Source organism: Pelobates fuscus, chromosome 6 (genome assembly GCF_036172605.1).
Source record: "Pelobates fuscus isolate aPelFus1 chromosome 6, aPelFus1.pri, whole genome shotgun sequence".
In the NCBI taxonomy this organism is placed as follows: Eukaryota; Metazoa; Chordata; class Amphibia; order Anura; family Pelobatidae; genus Pelobates; species Pelobates fuscus.
Genome location: NC_086322.1, coordinates 61,113,399 through 61,135,227, shown reverse-complemented (window position 1 = coordinate 61,135,227; position 21,829 = coordinate 61,113,399). Strand labels below are relative to the sequence as shown.

At 42.8% G+C, this 21,829-nt stretch overlaps 1 protein-coding gene across 1 annotated transcript in view; it reads right to left on the bottom strand.

Moving 5' to 3' along the window:
• The window catches only part of STX18 (syntaxin 18), a 129,437-nt gene extending 107,845 nt beyond the window's left edge, over window positions 1–21,592 (bottom strand). The window contains exon 1 of the mRNA XM_063459867.1: window positions 21,392–21,592. Coding sequence (XP_063315937.1) covers window positions 21,392–21,538 — 147 coding nt within the window. The 5' untranslated portion in view covers window positions 21,539–21,592. The remainder of the gene's footprint in view (window positions 1–21,391) is intronic.
• Window positions 21,593–21,829: the final 237 nt, after the last annotated feature.

The following is a 21,829-nucleotide window of genomic DNA, read 5'->3' as shown; positions in this document are numbered from 1 at the left end:
GAAACACGAACCTTATATTTGACTGTGTAACTTTTGAAAACACCATAAACCATGTACATGAGGGGTACTGTTCTACTCAGGAGACTTCTCTGAACAAAAATATTAGTATTTTAAAACCGTAAAACGTATCACAAGAATTATATTGTGAGTGTAAGTGCCATTGTGTGTGAAAAATGCAAAAAAATCCACTTTCACTGATATCATCATTGTAATACATTTTACTGTTTCGAAACACTAATATTTGTGTTCAGCGAAGTCTCCCGAGTAAAACAGTACCCCCCCTATGTACAGGTTTTATGGTGTCTTGGAAAGTTACAGGGTTAAATATAGTGCTAGCAAATTTAATTATCTGGACTTTCTGCCTGGGTTATCAAGCAGGTCCTGCAAATTGTAATTAATAAAATAAATTAATTATGTAAAAAGATTATATATATATATATATATATATATCAGAATACAAAAATTACACATATTTTAATCATTTATTTTTTAATTTTTAACGTATTTATATAATCTATATATATTTATCATTCTACGTGTACTTTGATATTAATATTAAAATACACTTAGACCGTATATGTATGTGTGTATGCATATATTCCAGGCACTCGACCTGCTGGCACAGCTATGGACAGCTATTCCGTCCATGTGATGTGGACAGCGTAGACGTGCTATGCCACCCACTGGTGTTTAGAGCCAGGTCCCCAAGGAGGGCATAGTACGCCCTGCCGCCCTCAAGGGGTTAAAGATTCCTATATATAAATGATCTAGAAAATAACACCTATGTATATGATTTAATGACCCCATATATAGTAGTATGGAGTGATCATTACAAAGATCTAATAAAGTGCCAGACTCTGATTGTACTTGGGCAGATTAAATTTCCAAAATATAGTGTAGGTTTGTTTTTTATTTATGAAGGTTGGTGAGATTATTTGTGTCACTGTTTTTTCTAAGCAATGATGAGAGTTTTTATTTGGGATGGGGGGAGCCATTTAAAAATCGATAGCTTTCAAGAAAAAAACATTTTCTTTTCACATTTTGGGCAGCAATTTTAGATTTGTAAAACTAAACATAAGGAATAGTCAAAAAACAATGAGAATAGAGGCCAATATTCACATTAGCAGCAACTTAAATGAGTAAGAGCTAGCAGAATGTCAAAGACACATTTTGCATCAACTTCAAAAACATGCATCTATCCGGAAGACAATTATTCAGAATCTTAAAAGGTTACTCCAACCATAAAGCACAGGTTTAGTTGTAGTATAAACCTTATGGGCTGATCTGCCTTGGGTAATATCATACCCCCTCATTAGAGGGGGCGGGATGTCTGGGAGGATGGACAAAGGTGAGTACAGGGGTGGCAGAGAAGGGGAGCCGTACATCCTGTGAGTGCTGGTGTCAGATGCCAACTTTGCACAGAATTTACATTAGTTAGGCCAGAACATTATTCCTGGCCAGGCTGGCTAATGTCGGAGGTGTGGTTATACCTTCGGAAGCTAAGAGGTTAATCTATGTCTCTGATGAAGAGTCAATGAGGAAAGAAATGCATCTTTATAGCCCCCGCACCATGAATAAAGGTATTTATTCTTATTGTTGGATTGAGGCATTTTTTTTTCTTGTATTTGGAAGAGACCCGGCAATCCAGTTTCAAAGCAAAACGCTGCACATACAGACTACAGGCACCGTGATCACTTTAAATCACTGAAGTGGTCACGGTGTTTGAAGTAACCCTTTAACCCCTTAAGGACCAAACTTCTGGAATAAAAGTGAATCATGACATGTCACACATGTCATGTGTCCTTAAGGGGTTAAAGGCTTTTTGTTTTGTTTTTTAAGAAAATCAAGTTCATAATTATGAGGTACAGATATTTGATAACACAATTAAAACATATGTCACTAAACAAAAATCCAAATGCAAAAGTTGGGTTTCGAAAAGAAAAATCCAATTTGGGTGGGACAAGTATCCATCCAGATGAATTACCCTGATATTTGAAGAATATGCGCAGGTAGAGTGTAATGGATATCAGCAGCCGCTATTTAGCTTTTCTGAAATGGCAGAATCAGATGTGTTCCCTGAGTAATAGGTTTATTTTTAATCAGGTGCAGGTCTAAAAGCACAGCGAACATTATTTAGTGAAGAGAAATAAACACAGAGTTATAGACCCATTTACACGTTCTATATAAACGGCTTGGAATAATAACTTCTTAAATGTTCAAATCACGGTTTCACAATTTGTATTAGCGTGTATAAATGTAAGAGTCAAGGGTTTTTAATGGAATTTAAAAGGTAGGTACAATAAAACCCCAGAGGAAAAAAAAATAGAATTTAAAAGATACTAATCCTACTTCCCCCACACTCCAATTCCAACAAAAATAACTTGACTTTTTTCTTTTAGTGTAAAAATATAATTCCAAGAACCATTTAAAGTCAAACAAATTCTAAAGACTCATTTAAAGAAAACGTTACTTTTTTCATCCAATAGATGATTCCATAGAAATAATAAACAAAGGGTCAATTTAATATTGTGAGACTTATTTTTACTTTGTTGAAGTGACGCAGAATTTAAAAAAAAAATAAAAAAATAAAAATGATTTGCACTTTTTTTTCTATGCAAAAAAATAAATAAATGGAAATAACAAAACCTACATGGGGCACAAATGAAGATGTAGCACCTTTTACATTTTTATTTCCTGATATCTGTTGCTATAATTCATGATATATATCAGATTTTAGGTTTGTTACACTGTCAATTGCTTGTGCACAAACTATAAATGGGGGGCTTAGAGACATTTAGTAAAATAATATTTAGAGGAGAAAACATTCCATAGAAAATGTAGTGATTCACAGTGAGAAGACAATCTTAGCATAACTCCTAAGTGTCCCTATTTAGGAGGGACAGTCACTATTTTGAGCCCAAATTCCTCTGTCTCGCTTTTCTACCCTAATGTCCCTCTTTTGTAGGACCTCAGTATTCTTGGAGTGTGAATGTATAACAGAGCGTCACTCTTTAAACGACAATAAATTTGCCTGTGTAAACGAGATACATTGGTCTTGTTCTAAGTTACATTTTAGTAGCATAAATTATTATTAGTAAATCACCTAAGATTTTTCAGAGCAGCTCCGCCCCTGGTCACACTTCCACCCCCAAAATTAATTTGTCCTGCTTTGTGTATTTGAAATGTTAATATGTCTTGGTGTACCCACATGGTATATAAATACTTCTGTTTGGTATACAGATTCAGCATATACCTGACCCCAACAACACACATATACTTTACATCACACTGTGATATACAGGGAGTGCCACAACTGTGTTCCAACGAAGCACCCACGTGATATTAGACAACAATTTCTATAATGCTTTGCCAGCTTGTTTAAAAAAAAAAAAAAAAAAAATTCTCCAACCAGATATAACCATAGCTTATATATTTAAATGGAATACTAAATAGTTTTTTGGAGTTAAAGAAAACCTGGAGGCACCTAGACGACTTCAAATCATTGAAGTGGTCTGGGTGCAGTGTCCCTGCCCCCTTAACTTTGCAGGTGAAAACATTGTCATTTAAGAGGAACTGCAATGTTTACATTGCAGGGTTAAGACTGCCTCTAGTGGTTGTCTCCCAGACAGCCACTAGAGGCACTTCCTGCAGTTTCATGAAGTTTGACTCAGTGAAACAACGCTTGACATCCTTCAATGCTTTCCAATGGGGAAGGCCTAATGCGCGTGCAACCAATGCTCGCCGCACATTAGGTTCCCCCATCAGGTAATGTTGGAGGAGCCTAACCCAGCACCAAGGGACCTCGACACTTAAATCAGGTGAGTGTAAAAATGTTTTTCACCCTTTATTTACCACTGGGGTGGAGGACTGGCACAAGGGAGGTGTAAGAGCGAGGGGTTTAAAGGGACACTATAGTGTTAGGAATACAGTTTTGTACTCCTAACACTACACTGTTCCTTTAACATGTTGTTCCACAAGGAACATAAAAGCAAACTCAAATCCAGAGTACAATTAACATGGAGTTAAAGTGAATGCTAAATTATACTGCCTGATTATACAGTGGTGAGTAAGGAGGAGATGGAGAAGAGCAGGGAAATACAATTTTCAAATTATTAGCTGTAATCAAAAATTTGTAGATGTCACTTAAAAACTCTGCAAGTTAGCTTGGAAAGCCGATTATCTAAGCAGCAGGCACATCTGTTTAATATTATGGGTCAACTGTCAACATTCTAAGTGAAGTTTTAATTCAATATTTTTCCTTTCTTGATGTTTTACCTTTAATCAATGCCTCGTGAGAGTATCAACTTTCTATAAGAAACTGTTAAATATAAAGAAATGTTATTGTAGCATGTTTATAAAATCATAGTTCCATTTTTTTCTCTCCAAAGGCCAACCACAACCTAATTATGTACAGGACATTCCAAGATTGCAATTGCTAGCTCGGTTCTCAAGCAATTTTAAACAATATCTAATGTAATGGACCTGGGTAACGCATATACCACAAAATGGTTAGATTTCCAAAAGTCAGCACTGGGATATTTTGGACACGGTTTTCACTTTCATTAAACAATGGAACTTTTCCCACTAATCATTAAATGGTTTTCGTCGCTGTGATATGTTTTGTTCCGCATGGCAGATATTAGCGTTTTGTGGTTTGCTTTTCTGCAAATTAAAAAGTTATTAACATAGCCTCAATATATGGCACTAGTGAAAAAGCTACAGTATTATGCTATCCCAATCTAAACCCACAAATGCTAGATTTGCATGCTATGTTCAACCGACTGTCATTTAACCTCTCCCCTATCAATTACAAAAAAAAAGAAAATAATCAAGAAAACAAATATGCTTATTATGCTTCTGTGACCAAGAATAACATTAAAGGGACACTATAGTCACCAGAACAACTACAGCTTAATGTAGTTATTCTGGTAAGTATAATCATTCCCTACAGGCGTTTTCATGCAAACGCTTTACACTGCCCCCTAGACATCCCTCCAGTAGCCACTCCTCAGATGGCCACTGGAGGTGCACCTCACTGAAGTTCAGCGTCTCCACACTCTGCATGGAGACTCTGAATTTTTCTCATGCATCTCTATGAGGAGGTGCTAATTGATCACACCTGTGTTTGGCCCGACCCCGCATATCCTTGAAGATTTCAGCCAATCCAATGCTTTCCCTATGGAAAAGCATTTGATTGGCTAAAAATCGTAAATTCTGATGTCAGCAAGAAGACGGATCAGGGGCGGGGCCAGTGCCAGCAAACCCGCGCAGCGCTGAAAAAAAGGTACATTTTCCTACCTTTTATTGAGGTTAAGGGGGGGGGGGAGCAATCTAAATGGTGGTTTTAACATTATAGGGCCAGGAATACTTGTTCCTCCCATAAGAGCGTCATCTTCCAAAAGACAGACATTATAGGAAGCCTAGACATAGCATCAGGTAATGTGATGGCAGACTTGCACTAAACGTTGCATTTTCAGACAGCTGGGTTCAGAATTAAACTTGTATGGGACCCGTTCCATGTTGACAGAATAACATCCTGTTAGATTAACTATAGTCAGTGAAAGAGTAAGAGTAGAATATTGTATGAGTGGACCTTAAAGGGACACTTCACACACCTAAAAGAGTGTGTACTCTTTTTTTTATTCTACAAAATACATATCTCAATAGAAATTGCAACTTTTATAAATTAACTTAATTGACCTTGTGTCAATCAGACAACCTGTCCTTTTACTTCCTGGTTTGATTAGCTCAGTAAAGCTAAACTCTAGATGCAGCAATTGCACAGAGCACCTGCCTTGTAAAGATTTCTCATTGAGCTGCACTGGGAAGTGATTGGACAGCCACAAACTGTGATTGGACAGCCACAGAGTCTGGGTGGGGATAAAAGTGGAGGTCTTGCAAAGGCTTCCGATAAGAGATCTGCAGCTTTTGCAAGCGGTTTTTAAATATACCCACAATGACAAAATGCAGCAGTAAATGCATGCATATTTTAATTGAGAGTATATCTTCTAAATGGTGTTTATTAGAACAGTGGATTTCCAATTGAAGGATAAGGATATAATTCTACAAATGAAGTATAAGTCAGCAAGTTTATTCCAAATATGTAATTGTGGTCTGTGTCAAAAAGAGAAAAAAATAAATAAATAACCACCATACATCATGTTATAGTGTTTTACATAATATTGACTAAACTGTTACTCCACCCATCATAACCACCACCGCCCAGTGTAGTGGTTACAATGTTAAAGGGAAACTCCAGTGCCAGGAAAACATTGAAAATGAATTTCAATGCTTCCCTATGGGGAATAGAGCGACGCTGGAGGTCCTCACACAGCGTGAGGACGTCCAGCAACGCTCTAGCACAAAAAACTATTGCTATGAAGCAGGAAGTGTCCTCTAGTGGCTGTCTAATAGACAGCCACTAGGGGAGGACTTAACCCTGCAAGGTAATTATTGCAGTTTTAAAAAAACTGCAATAATTACACTTGCAGGGTTAAGGGTAGTGGGAGTTGGCACCCAGACCACTCCAATGAGCCGAAGTGGTCTGGGTGCCTGGAGTGTCCCTTTAAGAGTACTATTTTCCTCAAACAGTTTGCCTCTTTTAAATGAAGATTCAATACTGCCTCCATGTAACCTTCTCTCTTTGTGAGTGCCAGGTTTTTCACTTTAAAAGGTTTCTCCAAAAATGCAATTCAACATATTGAAAATAAAGGGCACAAACCAAAAAATTGTACATATCGATAAAATGCATGAACAATATTTTCGTATCTATATTCACTTGGATGGTCTTGATTTAAAGTTATGAAATCTTAGTTACACTTCAGGCGGATTTTCGCCACCATTTATAACGCATAATATGTATAATCCATTAAAAATTGTTCTCAAATGGAAGACGGAATATTTCCGTAAACCTCTGTCCAGCAGGCGTTTATAGGATACGTAACTTATTATAATAAAAATATGTGATGCTGCCATGCAAATCAATAGTAGCTCTAGTGCAGTTTCACAGAAAGCTCAGCCATGTTTTTGTTTTTACAAATGCAACTATACGTAACTGCACAAATGTGCATGCCCTTTTATAGAGCTTTTTAAGAGGCAGCCTGTCCAAGAATACAAGGAACTTGCATGACAGTCACATGCCACCCAAATAAGTGTAGAAGTTCTATATAGAAACATGGTCTTACAGCTAGAAAGATTTGGAAACAGGCGCATTAAAACAGAGAATAAGTTGTTATTGTGCCTGCCGTATCTCTTAACCCAAAAGGCAAAGTAAGGACATAACTATACTTTCCATAAGTTTTCCAAAATGCCTGTGATCTCAATGCTTGAATTTAAAATCTAAACAAAACAGAAAGCTCTGTCTAACTCATTAAAATTGGCAACTTGTTTTAAACAATGCCGTGAAACCATTATATGCCGTAACGTCAGATCGCTGTATGTAAGAAGTATCTTTCAGTAAAAGGATGCCCAAATCAAACATCAAAACTATATATCTAGTGATTAAATGTACATTCATGGTTTGGAAATTTAAGACAGGAAAAATTTCCCTCCATGTAAAGTATAAGAATTAGTTCTGACGATTCCTCCCTCCCAAAGGAAATGCTGGCTCCAAAAACTAAATAATAAGTTCATATTTGTAACTGCAAAACATCAGTCTGAAAGTAAAATGGGACAAATGTAATTGTTTAGAGGCCATTATGTGTATATTTTCCACTGTAAAAGGCACCAATCATGCACTAAAACACCGCTCTCATATTACTGTAATCTTTGAATCATGGTTTAGCCATTACACAGTATTTACTGTTAAGTAAACTATACATTTGAATGGTAATTTCTGAGAGAACTCCTTAAAATAAAGGTCAGTAGTATGATGTAAATATATTACCTACTTAGTTTTATTGGCATCTATGCATAGGTTAGGCATTAGGATATTTTTCAGGAATCCATTAAAATAGCAGGCGTGTTAAACGGATACGTGCTCAACTTGGAATTATCTAGAATTGATCAGTAGAGATGTCGCGAATAGTTCGCCGGCGAACGCGAATTTCCGCAAAGGTTCGCGAACCGGGCGAACCGCCATAGACTTCAATAGGCAGGCGAATTTTAAAACCCATAGGGACTCTTTCTGGCCACAATAGTGATGGAAAAGTTGTTTCAAGGGGACTAACACCTGGACTGTGGCATGCCGAAGGGGGATCCATGGCAAAACTTACATGGAAAATTACATAGTTGATGCAGAGTCTGGTTTTAATAAAAATCACCATACATTTGGAATAAAGTGCTTTAAAACATCAGGTATGATGTTGTATCGATCAGGTAGTGTAAGGGTTATGCCTGCTTCACAGTGGCAGACCAAACTCCCCATTTATTGCACCGCAAACAACCGCAAACAGTCTATGGCCCAGTTCGCGAACATTTGCGGAAATTCACGTTCGCCGGCGAACTATTCGCGACATCTCTATTGATCACGCAATTGCACATTTGAGAACAAAATAATCAGGATGGAAGCAGAGTCTGGAGAATATTTCCAATTCAGTTCTAATAGTTTGTCCTCACAGTTTAAAAAAAAAAAAAAATTAATGTGCATTGATGACTATGTACTGATAGCAATATTAATCCCATTCACTGCCGAGCCAGGGTCCAGTGCGGAAGACAATTCAGCACTTTATTGGTGCCTTCAGTAAAAACAAATTTTACATTTTGTGATAGCCCTTTAAATCATATTATTGTCCTCTTTCAGCCAACTTTCCACTCTTAAAATATATTCCTTATTACTCCAAACGGGAGCATATGTAATCAGGTTATCATAAATAGGATATCATAATGCATACTTTGGCTTGTCATTTGATAGAACCATATTGTTTACTGGTATATATTACAAAAATAAATAACTTAAAAAAAATAAAAAAATAGAACATTTGAAGTCCTGTAGAAACACAATAAAATATTATAAAGTGAAATTTAAGAATTTGTTCATTTAATGCCTACAGAGCAGATGCATCTATTGGCTAACATTTGACATTCCAGTTCTTTTTGGCAAGCTACACATAAGAGGAAACAAACCACAACATTGTCAAAAAGTGTCAAGGTTTAGTCAACAGTTCTACAGTGTCTTTACCTGTAACTGCCATTAGGTTTGACAAAGACCTTATCAGGTCAAACCATTAGCAGGTCCACTGCAGATGGTGGAATAAATGTCACTGTGAATTAAATTTTCGGGATCATGAATTGTTTATAAAAGGTTAAGTAAAGATATTTAGGGGAAAAAAATGTAGCTCAGTCTTGTCATATGCATCATGGTCCATCAGAGTACATTTTCCATAAGCATCTCAGACTAATCTCGCGATCAGAGACGCCAGGACTTAGTGTGCGTTAGGCAGCAATTTACAGTCTTGTCTAACAGCCGTTGAAATTTTATGTTAAACTATAGTGTAAACAATGTTCTACTCTGGTTCCTAGAAATAATTTCATGCTTAAGCCACAATACTTAATTACAGCACAACTTCACAAAATCAGCATGTGTTATATAAAGAGGGAGAGATCGGCTCACAACAAAAAGCATTAAGAGAGAAAAAAGGGGGAGAAAAAAAATAAATAAAAATCTTCCAGACAGGATGTCTCTAAAAGGAAAGATGCAGAGGTTCCGGAAGACATCAAAGCGGAGCGGAATCCCCTATTTAATCAGATCCCACTTGAGATTTAATTTGAACCATAAGGAACACATGGGTCTCTTCGCTGAAATTCTAATACAATTGGTCACACAACAGAAACCTAAAGCAATCTACTGCATTTACTAGAGAAGCTCAAATGGGTTAAAAAAAAGGGTTATTACTATATATTTTTGTAATTATATTCTGTGGAGTTATTGACAATATAGACTACTGGTCCAGTTCCTGTCCCAAATCTAAAACACTGCAGTTAAACCCCTAGATCAATATTCTAAAAACCTATTGAGGTTAGAAGAGACTTTTAGAAGAGAATTAAACTGGGAACCGTGACTTTACTAGAAGTTACACCACTGAATAAAACATTGAAACGCCTTACATCCCCCCCACATAATAGTGTCCTTTTAAACTGTGTTTTTGTGCTTTTCCAGATATATATTTATGTCATGTTAAGGTGCATTTCTACTATGTGAATTGCCCATTTAAAGAACACATGCCCAATAGTTAAAGGGACACTATAGCCACACATAACTTTAGCTCAATTAAGTGGTTTTGGTGTATAGAACATACCCCATGCAGTCTCATTGCTCAATTCTCTGCCATTTAGGAATTAAATCACTTTGTTTATGCAGTCTTAGTCACAGCTCCCTGCATGTGCTTTACACAGTTTTCCTAAACACTTCCTGTAAAGAGACACCTAATGTTTAAACTTCCTTTATTGCAAATTGTTTAATTTATCATTTATCTCCTGCTCTGCTAGCAGCTTGCTAGACCCTACAGAGGAGCCCCTTGTATGTAATTAAAGATCAATTTACAGAGTAGGAAATAAACTTTTAAAATGAGTTACATCTGACTGAAAATGAAACAATTACTTTTCAATGAAGGCTGTGTCAGTCACAGCCAGGGGAGGTGTGGCTAGGGCTGAGTAAACAGAAACAAAAGTGATTTATCTCCTAAATTGCAGTGAATTGAGCAGTGAGACTGCATGGGCATGATAAAAAAAAAAAAAAAAAAACAGCTTCATTAAAGGGAAACTCCAGTGCCAGGAAAACAATCCGTTTTCCTGATACTGCAGGTCCCCTCTCCCTCCCACCCCCCAATCCCAGGTTGCTTGAGGGGTGAAAACCCCTTCAGTAACTTACCAGAGGCAGCGACGATGTCCCACGTCGCTGCTTCTTCCTCCGCCGCTCCTCCAAGTGATTGCGTCGGTTGGTGGGAGAGACTGATCCCGCCCACCGGCCGGGGAGACCTAATGCGCATGCGCATTAGAGCTCCCCAAAGGAAAGCATTGAAAATGCTTTTCAATGCTTTCCTATGGGGAAATGAGCAGCATGAGGACGTCCAGCGACGCTTTATCACAGGTTTCCTGTGCTAGGGACACGGAAGTGCCCTCTAGTGGCTGTCTAGTAGACTGTCTCGAGGTGGAGTTAACCCTGCAAGGTAATTATTGCAGTTTATAAAAAAAACTGCAAGATGGGCCGAATGGTTCTTATCTGCCGTCACATTCTATGTTTCTATGCAATAATTACACTTGCAGGGTTAAGTGTAGTAGGAGTTGGCACCCAGACCACTCCAATGAGCAGAAGTGGTCTGGGTACCAGAAGTTAAAGTTGTTTTGGGGAGTATAGTCTCCCTTTAAATAACAAAATTATGTTATGGTTTAGATCATGTGACAGGCTTTTCTTTTCATTGTATTACTGTTTTATGTCTAATAAGATTGTTTGGCTCTTTTTATTTTTACAATATGGAACATGGCTGAAATAACCAAATGCTTTAACAAAAGAAGTGGTGTTTACATGAATTTGGTCATATACTGCAATTATGTTAGTGATGCATAAGTTCTCAAAGCTCAAACAGTAAGCTTTTTACCCATCTTTCCAATTATTAGTATTCAACTTTGATTTTGTGCTAGGTCAGATATTTATCTATGCATGTGTGAACTGTATTTAAATAGCACATGCACAATACTTAAAGAATAATTTTATAGTTTATATCATGTGCCTGACCGAATTTTATTGCTTTCTGATATGGTTTAAAGGGACACTATAGGCTTCCAGACCATAGGCTGACACTCAGTGTGGGATAAAAAGGTAAGTAAACACCCTTTTTTACCCTAAATGGCGACTAGGACACTAACGTTAGAAATGCACATTTGTGTTCCTTTAATATGCCTCAATATATGAATCAGAGTTTACATGTAATGCCATACAGCAGGTATGCATTAGGAATCGACCAATTTTTTTTTTTTTTTTTAGAGTCAATACCGACAACGACTATTGGTTGTCTTTCGTTGCAATTGTTGATAACTGTACATTTAACATTGTATTCCTAGCACTAACTCTCCCTCACCTGCCTTCTTTGCCATCCCCCCCCCCCCCCATAACTGTTAAAATACCCTTACTGTAATTACCCTATACAAGCGCCAATGTCACTTCGAGCTGGATTGACGCCCCGCCCCCTTCTGACATCACTCGATGGGAGGTGGGGGTGGAGGCGGCCCCTATGCGCACACTTACCCTCAAGGCTTAAACTGTTCTCTAACAGTTTAACCCCAAAAGTACCCTCCAGCACCGATCTCAACTCCCCTCATGCAGCATTCAGCTTCTAATATTTCAGTTTCAGGAAGCACGGAGTGCCGCCGGGCAGGGACATCACAAATTTGCTGAGAGCAGTCAACTGACACTCTCAGCCAATCAATGACTCCCTATTCACAAGACTGGCTTATAAAAATACTTACCTTTTCAAAGACAGTTTGTTGAATGGGGAGTCACTGTTTGGTGGCACTCAAACTGAAATTTCAGAAACCGGACACCACCGGTGGGGAAGAGGGAGTTTAGATAGACGCTGAAGGTACCTTTGGTGTTAAACCGTTCAAGAACAATTTATCCCCCGAGTATAAGAGTGTGCCTGGGAGCCTCTTGGCACCATGATTTAATTTAGATGAAGTTGTTTTGGTGTCTGGAGTTCCCCTTTAACTAGTGGTCAGATGCTTCAAAGAGATTACCAGATAAATGTGTTTTTGCAGTGCACTGGCTTTAGATAGTGCCAATTTTTAGCAAAATTTAACAGTGGGTAAACAGTGGATACTACCTAATAGTGAGCAACTGGTCCGTAAAGTACTGAGAAGATTGGAAACAAGACTTGTTACGTGTTGATCTACAAGTACTTTGTTCATGAAAAAATAATCAATAACCTGTGAAGTGAATTCATTATGTTCATGCATTTAAGTTGTACCAACAGCTGAACTGCATATTAAGCTGCCTTTATACACTAGGGCTAATTGTATATGCACATCTCTCCCACGGAAAACAATGGCAGTGCCAAGATCTGCTGAGAATTACCATCCTCTACCTGGTCTGTGCTGACCCAAAGAATCTGCAACAAAATATATATATTTGCAGGGAATTAAAAAGTAAATTGTTGATTTGGAACATTTCTACAACTCAACTATAGTCATAACCTGCCCATTTTAGTCAGACCTTTGCAGTTCAGTTTTTAATTAAATCATTAAAACATTTTTCTGTTAAATGATTAAATCAGATGTTTATTCAATAAACTTCTAATTGTGGAGAATTAAAGCAATTGAAAACCCTAGATCAAAATAGCCAAATTGAAAAATTCTTCACGTTTTTAGTGTATTATCTCCATAATACATTTACACTCTGGTCACCATACCAACTTTCTCTAAAGGCCCCAGGCACCTTTACCTTAAGGTGTTAAACCGTTCACTGAGTGGCGTATAGTCACAGTTGGCTGCTCTAGCCGATAAGCAGCATCCTTGCTCCACGGCACCTCCACACTACCTGTAACTTTGCAGACCTGGTATAAGTGGCAGCCTTTGGGGCTAAGCCATTCGAGAATGGTTTAACCCCTTAAGGTAATAGTGACCCTGGGTGCCTCCTGGCAACATAACTTCGTTTAGAGGTATACAGGGTTATTTAATTAAGAGCAAATAGCTGGGAATTCAAAGTAAATTTAAAAATTTAGGCCAAATTTGCAGAATTAGAAAAATAGTTCTAGTCAATTGCTTTAAATTTGGACTTGCGGGGGCGTGGCTTGGCGCCGAACGGGAATGGCCGCCTAATCCCTGAGCTCCGCTCCAGGCTGCAACCACGCACACCTAACCAGCACAACCCAGCACCCATGGGACGCACTAAGAGAGCCCAAATGACCCCCTCCACGCCGAGAACACAGGGGAACAACTCGCACCCCTCCATCCGCAGTTACCTGAATACGCCGGGAGACTCTCTCTCCCAGGAGGAGGCCTCCAACATGGCGCCCTCCTCCCTGAGCTCCACGTTATCGGAGGAATACCCGCGCACGGAGAGTGGCCGACCGGCCCCACAGACACCAGACTGGTACACACTATTTGCCTCACTGCCGAAAAAGGAAGACTTCCAGTCACTGCTAGAGGAGGTAAAAAACGCCACCCTACGCACAGAGATCTCGGCCCTGGGCACCTCACTCACAGCACTGGAGACAAGGGTGCAGGCCCTAGAGACACAAGGCCCCAACCCACACTGCCCTGCAATACAAGCTACAGAGGCCCACACCAGACACATACAAGACCTGCGCCTCCACATAGAGGATCTTGACAATCGCAGTCGCAGACATAACATCAGGGTAAGAGGCTGCAGAGAATCTGACACACCAGAGGACGCCAGGGCCACACTGACCCCAATTTTCAACCGCATACTGGGCAGGCCAAGGGATACCCGTATCCATATGGACAGGGCACATAGGGCACTGAGACCCAAGCCCCCCCCCTCCCCAGGTGCCCCCCCCCCCTCACCCCCCCAGGGATATAATTTGCCATATACAAGACCTCCAATTAAAGGAAGAAATTATGTGAAAAGCCCGCACAGAAAGAACCTGGAGAATTGAGGGACAGGCAATAGAGATTTACAATGACCTATCCCACCTCACCCTGCAGGCCCGAAGAGCCCTGCGGCCCCTCACCGCTGCCATGCAGGAAGCCCAGATACCATACAGGTGGCAGTTCCCTTTTGCCCTCTCAGCTAGACAGAGCACCACGGAAGCCATAATAAGAACGCCGCAAGATGTACTGGCCTTCAAGGAAGCCCTAGACCTCCCCCGCATTCCTATTCCGGACTGGACCGCATGCCCGCTTAATGAACGCCTCACGGGGAGGCCCACACGCCGCACCACCCAACAGGGGCCCGACAGAGATGCCCCACATACTCATCACTGACTAATTGACCCCGAAGAATAGAGAGATGGAGAAATCAGCCCCCCCTCCCGCCACCCACCCAGCAATACCAGCCTGAATACAAAAGAGCTCTGCTGCCCATAACCACACTAGGAGATGCGGAAGGGGTAAGGCGAACCCAAAGACACCTACCTTTTTTCTTAAACCCCCCCCCCCTTTTTTTTTTCCTTCTCTCCCCCCCCCCTTCTCCTCACCCTGACAACCAGGAATAAGAAATATTTGAAGTCCACCACCGCAAAGGCAAACCACCAGGAGCGGACAGCTCCATGGCACAACAGATGCCTCCACCTCTGGTCTACACCCGCACCTCACCGGCCCACAGACCTATCACCACCTAGTAACCATCTTGCCTCTTCAACTAACAGGGTCGATACCTATAGCCCCCCGAGTCCATAACCTGCTCAAGACCACCGCTACCTTAACAGAGACAACCCCACAGGGCTCGCTAGCACACCCATAACCTGGCTAGCACCACACAAGCTCCCACTGTTCTACAGCACGAGACACAGGCTCCCACCTGTCAAGCCCCTACCCCCTCATGGGGACGGCCGCTGACATGATACCTTGAACTGGCACCTCGGTATCGCACTGGACTGCTTGTAAAGGACTCAAATACAGAAGAATGACTCAAAAGAGCAAGTATAACACTTGGGCTCACACTCCTTATACACCTGTACACCACCATACACACACACTCAATACACTCAAAAGGGAACTCACACACGCATCCAAGACGACCATAGACACCCTCACTACCTAACCAATCCGGACTCATACACCCAGAACATACCCGCAACACGTGCAGACCCGGTAACACACTCCTCTGAGGCACTCGCAAGTGACTACACTCCAGACACCACGAATACACCAGAGGGCGGGGAAACACCACTCACCAACTATTGCATACCACATGATGAATGCTACTTATTGTTTAATCAGAATTGAAGGTGAGAGTACCCAAGCCTCACGCTTTGTTTCACTTTCTGGGTGTGTTTGAGTGACTCACACAGGGTGATGGTAGCACCCATATTCACTGGTTCCAACAAAATGTATTGTTCTCTGCTAATAATGGTTTGCTGACTTCGCTATCCCTTTCTTACTCACCCCCCACACTCCTCCTCCAAGCAAAACTATCCCCTCCTTCCTCTTCCCCCACTTTTCCCTCCCCCTCTCTAGCTCGCTGTCCTCTTCCTACCTTGCTTAATAAAGCATGTAGGGTGAAAGCGCACCACAGGGCACATACTTCATACTATCCCACGATGGGCCCCCTGTGCTGCGCGGGCATGGTCAGAATGTTTCTAAATGTTCATAAAAGTTATTGATGTTCTCCCTGATAATGGGGACATAACCTGCACAACCATGTTTGATATGTTATTCTTATGTTGTTCTCATGTATGTTGTTCTTACGTACGCTCTTAACGCACCTATATACTGAACGCTTTACGGCAAGCACCTCACTGCAAACTGAACCGCTAGAACAGTCCTAACCCCTCTGGGTGCCAGATACCACAGCTACTGGGCAGCAGGAGACGGACGCTGATAGACAGTGATACACACCACCTGACAACAACCAAAAGTAGGTGACCTACCAAACTATCGACGCCACCTGCCCCACGGGTTTACTGCCAACAGACTGTGAGGTGGCTACGAGGGACACTGTCCTCGGACACCCACCTACCAGTGGCACATTACCCCTAACACCAGTCGCCTCTGCGACTTAACACCGACAAACACTACACTACTCCGACTATCCTTCCAAACCCGCCTAACCTTCCCCCAACCCCCCTCTTTTCTTTTTTTGCACCACCACCCACCCCCATCTCGCCTCCAACACCCCACCCCCCCGCCCACTAACTCCATACCGGAGCCATCTCCGTACAATGGGCCCACCGCCCCCCGCGCCTCCAGGCACACGGGGGAAGGCATTAACCTCTACACGATCAACGCGAAGGGACTAAACTCTACACAAAAACCAGCAAGAGCACTGCGAGAAATTCGAGCACTCAAGATATCAATAGCCTTCTTTCAGGAAACACACTTCCTAGCAACACAGGCCCCCAAATTCTCCGATAAATATTTCCCAACCGGCAACTACGCGCATAACCCCTCCACCAAATCCAAAGGAGTGGCCATATTGTTCTCGGCGGACACCCAGTTCCGCCTGGAAGCGGAGGAGAGGGACCGGGAGGGAAGATACCTCTTTCTCAAAAGGGCATATAGGTGACACCCAAGTCACACTCGTGAACCTGTACCTCCCAAACAAAGGCCAAAAACCATTCCTAGCCTCAGCTCTGCGAAACCTGGACGCGTTCAGTGCGGGAACCGTCATAATAGGAGGAGACCCCAACGCCCCTCTGGACCCCAGAATGGACACATCTAAAGGGAGCTCCACAATCCCGGAACACGTCCTCAGAGGACTGAGGACCCTTCTCGCAAACTGCTGGCGCATCCTACACCACGTAGAGAAAGACTACACCTACTACTCAACGCCACACAAATCCTATTTGAGGATAGACTACTTCTTTACCCAGCACAGAGATTTAGACACACTGCGCTCAGCTCGTATCGCCCCCATGACCTGGTCGGATCACGTGCAAGTGATACTCACCATCGAAAACCCTAGACCCTTCCGATCACAATGGACATGGAAACTTAATGAATCACTTTTAGAGGACCCACTGATACAAACAGAAATCAGAAACACCCTGGACCACTTCTTCCTCACCAACAAGACAACAGACAGCACACCAACGACCATCTGGGAAGCGCATAAATGCGTTATCCGAGGAATTCTCATCAAACAAGGCACCCGCCTGAAAAAACAGCGCACACAAGAAATTGTGCACCTCTCCACCCAACTGGCGTGTCTGGAAACGCTCCACAAACATGACCTCCGGGATGAAACCTACAAACAACTCCTAGAGACCAGTGCGAAACTCAACTCCTGCCTAACGTCAAAAATACAATTCCAGTTCCAACTCACAAAAAAGACATTCTACGAATACGGAAACAAAAGTGGCAAATTGCTCGCTAGGGCACTGAGGGCTCGGAGACAGAAGAGCTACGTTCCAAAGATATCCCTGGCAGGGAACACACTGCAGACCCCGAAGGCTATAGCAGAGGGCTTCCGGCAATACTACTCCTCACTATACTGCCTACCCCCAAACAATACACGTACACACGAAGGAGAGGAGGCACTCAGAGCACGGCAAAAAATCCCGGGACATTGGAAACAACACACGGCCCCGACGATCAGAGAGTGGATGACCAGGGTGTAAGACATCAGACGCATAGAGGAGCTAATCCACTCCGCAACAGGACGCATACAACGCTACCACGACGCGTGGTACCACTGGCTCCAATGGCTCACCTCCACCGCAGCAAACGCGGAGGCTGCACAACACCCGGCAGTGGAGGAAGACGCTGGGGCCCTGGCGGAACCGACTGACGACAATGCAGAAGCTGGGCCATCATCCCAACCAAACCAAGACGATCACGCGAGCCAGAGCTGCCCAGCATCCCGGAGACGGGTGGGGGGATGGAGTGGGGACCCAGAACCGGACACCCCTTCCCCCCGCTGATCTTCCGCATCCTCCCCCCCCCGTGCCTACGCCTACCCTCCCCCCCACCTGCAATATCCTTGCCCCACTAACCTGCACCCCCACCTCCCCACAGCAAACCCCAATACACATGACCCACTGCCGACATGCTGACCCAAGAACACTACCTACCCAAGTAGAGACCCCCCATCTCACTTGCAAGACCGACTACACGACACAGCACTCACGAAAGACCCCCCACGGCCTGCAAACACCAGATATGAGATGAACCGCCCCAACAAGACTGCCCAGCCGCCCAATACCCAAGACCACTATACCACAATATCAGACACTGCCCAACCCTCACGACCCAGAGCAGTATCTGCCCGACTGAGACACCCCCGATACTAACCGGAGCACTAAACTGGCCTGGACAGACACCAAACACATAGGTGACAGCCCCAAGGGACAACAGACCGACGCGCAACACCCAAACGGTCAAAACCCAAGGACATCAACGGGAAGCGACTATCACCGACGAGACATCAGTGATAATCTCACACACAGGACAAAACTAACTGACGGACCCCTCGACCTCAAAACGCAAGTTTAACACATTCTTCTAAAATAGATTACTATATCTAAATATTGTATAGGATGACTGCGGCAGCACCAACAATCTTTTAGTAACATAAGCAATAACAAATGACGTAAAGCTATTCAAAGATTTCACTGGGAACGCAATCCAGCCCTTCACACAGTACACGATTGTCAATAACTAGGACAATCTGGTGCTTCAACCTTCTGGTTACAACGGTGATTATTTTACATTTAAGGTAACCATGATAAATCTGTATTGTCTTGATAGGCATTGTCATGTTAATGACAGCTATGAACATTTGGCATTACCTATGACCTCTCATGATGCATCACATAGAATCTCAACACTTCCTGGTTGCGTAACTTTTTTATTTATTCACCTAGTGAAGCAGTATGTTGGTGGAGGGGACTGCATATACTGCACTTCTTTTTGCTTTTATTTCCACAGTTCTTAATTTTGAATGTCTATCATTAATACAACAATCTCACTAAACGTTTGTTTAGAAATGTTTAATGTCAATTTTATTTAATGTCTCAATAAAAACTCCAAAAAAAAAAAAAAAAAACAACCCCAAAAACTATGAATGGCCAAGCTCAGCACACACCATGAAGTGTCTGGTAATTCTCAGCAGATCCTGAAGCTTCCAATGTTTATTATTGGCAATGCTGTGTATATTCACATTAGCAGCAGGGCAGAATAGTATATTGCTGTAGGGCAGTATAGTACAGTATTGCTGTGAATATCCACATATTGCTGTAGGGCAGTGCGGCATTGCATTGCGGTAGGGCAGTGCGGCATTGCATTGCGGTAGGGCAGTGCGGCATTGCATTGCGGTAGGGCAGTGCGGCATTGCATTGCGGTAGGGCAGTGCGGCATTGCATTGCGGTAGGGCAGTGCGGCATTGCAGTATAGTGCGGTAGGGCAGTATAGTGCGGTAGGGCAGTATAGTGCGGTAGGGCAGTATAGTGCGGTAGGGCAGTATAGTGCGGTAGGGCAGTATAGTGCGGTAGGGCAGTATAGTGCGGTAGGGCAGTATAGTGCGGTAGGGCAGTGTGGTATTGCTTGTAGGGCAGTGTGGTATTGCTTGTAGGGCAGTGTGGTATTGCTTGTAGGGCAGTGTGGTATTGCTTGTAGGGCAGTGTGGTATTGCTTGTAGGGCAGTGTGGTATTGCTTGTAGGGCAGTGTGGTATTGCTTGTAGGGCAGTGTGGTATTGCTTGTAGGGCAGTGTGGTATTGCTTGTAGGGCAGTGTGGTATTGCTTGTAGGGCAGTGTGGTATTGCTTGTAGGGCAGTGTGGTATTGCTTGTAGGGCAGTGTGGTATTTCTGTAGGGTAGTATTGCTGTGTATGCAGTGTGGTATTGCAGTGTGGTATTGTTGTGGGGCAGTATTGCTGTGTATGCAGTGTGGTGTAGTGTTGCTGTAGGGTAGTATTGCTGTGTATGCAGTGTGGTATTGCCGTGTACGCAGTCCAGCTGTGTGGGTGTAGTAGTGCTGTGGGGCAGTATTGCTGTGTGGTATTGCTGCGTGGTATTGCTGTGGGGCACTATTGCTGTGTATGCAGTGTGGTATTGCTGTGGGGCAGTATTGCGGTCTATGCTGTGTGGTATTGCTGTGGGGCAGTATTGCGGTCTATGCTGTGTGGTATTGCTGTGGGGCAGTATTGCTGTCTATGCTGTGTGGTATTGCTGTGGGGCAGTATTGCTGTGTATGCAGTGTGGTATTGCTGTGGGGCAGTATTGCTGTGTATGCAGTGTGGTATTGCTGTGGGGCAGTATTGCTGTGTATGCAGTGTGGTATTGCTGTGGGGCAGTATTGATGTGTATGCGGTGTGGTATTGCTGTGGGGCAGTATTGCTGTCTATGCTGTGTGGTATTGTTGTGGGGCAGTATTGCTGTCTATGCTGTGTGGTATTGCTGTGGGGCAGTATTGCTGTGTATGCAGTGTGGTATTGCTGTGGGGCAGTATTGCTGTGTATGCAGTGTGGTATTGCTGTGGGGCAGTATTGCTGTGTATGCAGTGTGGTATTGCTGTGGGGCAGTATTGCTGTGTATGCAGTGTGGTATTGCTGTGGGGCAGTATTGCTGTCTATGCTGTGTGGTATTGCTGTGGGGCAGTATTGCTGTCTATGCTGTGTGGTATTGCTGTGGGGCAGTATTGCTGTCTATGCAGTGTGGTATTGCTGTGGGGCAGTATTGCTGTGTACGCAGTGTGGTGTAGTGTTGCTGTAGGGTAGTATTGCTGTGTATGCAGTGTGGTATTGCTGTGTACACAGTCCAGCTGTGTGGGTGTACTTTAATGCAGTGATGTACACTGGCTCTTCCTCCAGCTGCTGGCAGGTGTTTCTCTGCACTCACCACTTCTCTTGCTTTGCCGGTGAACTCCCCCCTTTGCCGGTTCCGTCTCAGTATGTCGGTGTCGGGCAGGGACACTCCGAGCGCTTTGTTCCGGGTTTTCACGGTCTTAACGCTGGCTCGGAAAAGTAATGTGATGTCAGCCGCCATCTTTCCACGCCGGCTTCAGCTGCCACGCCGCGTCATCACAGGGTGCAGCTGCAATACGCGTCCGCCTGCTACTGCGAGCCGGGCACTACCGTTCCGCAGCGCATGAGTTCCCAGCTTGGTAAAGAGTGAAACCAACCCTGATGGTTGGTGATTGCTAAGCAGAACTCAGCAAACTGACACTGTGTAGAATTGTAGGCAATGGTGTTGCAAGTGAATCCAAAACTTCTTTTTTTTACTTTGTATCTGTACAAAAATAACTAAAATATGAATGAGTGTAAAATAGCTACAGGA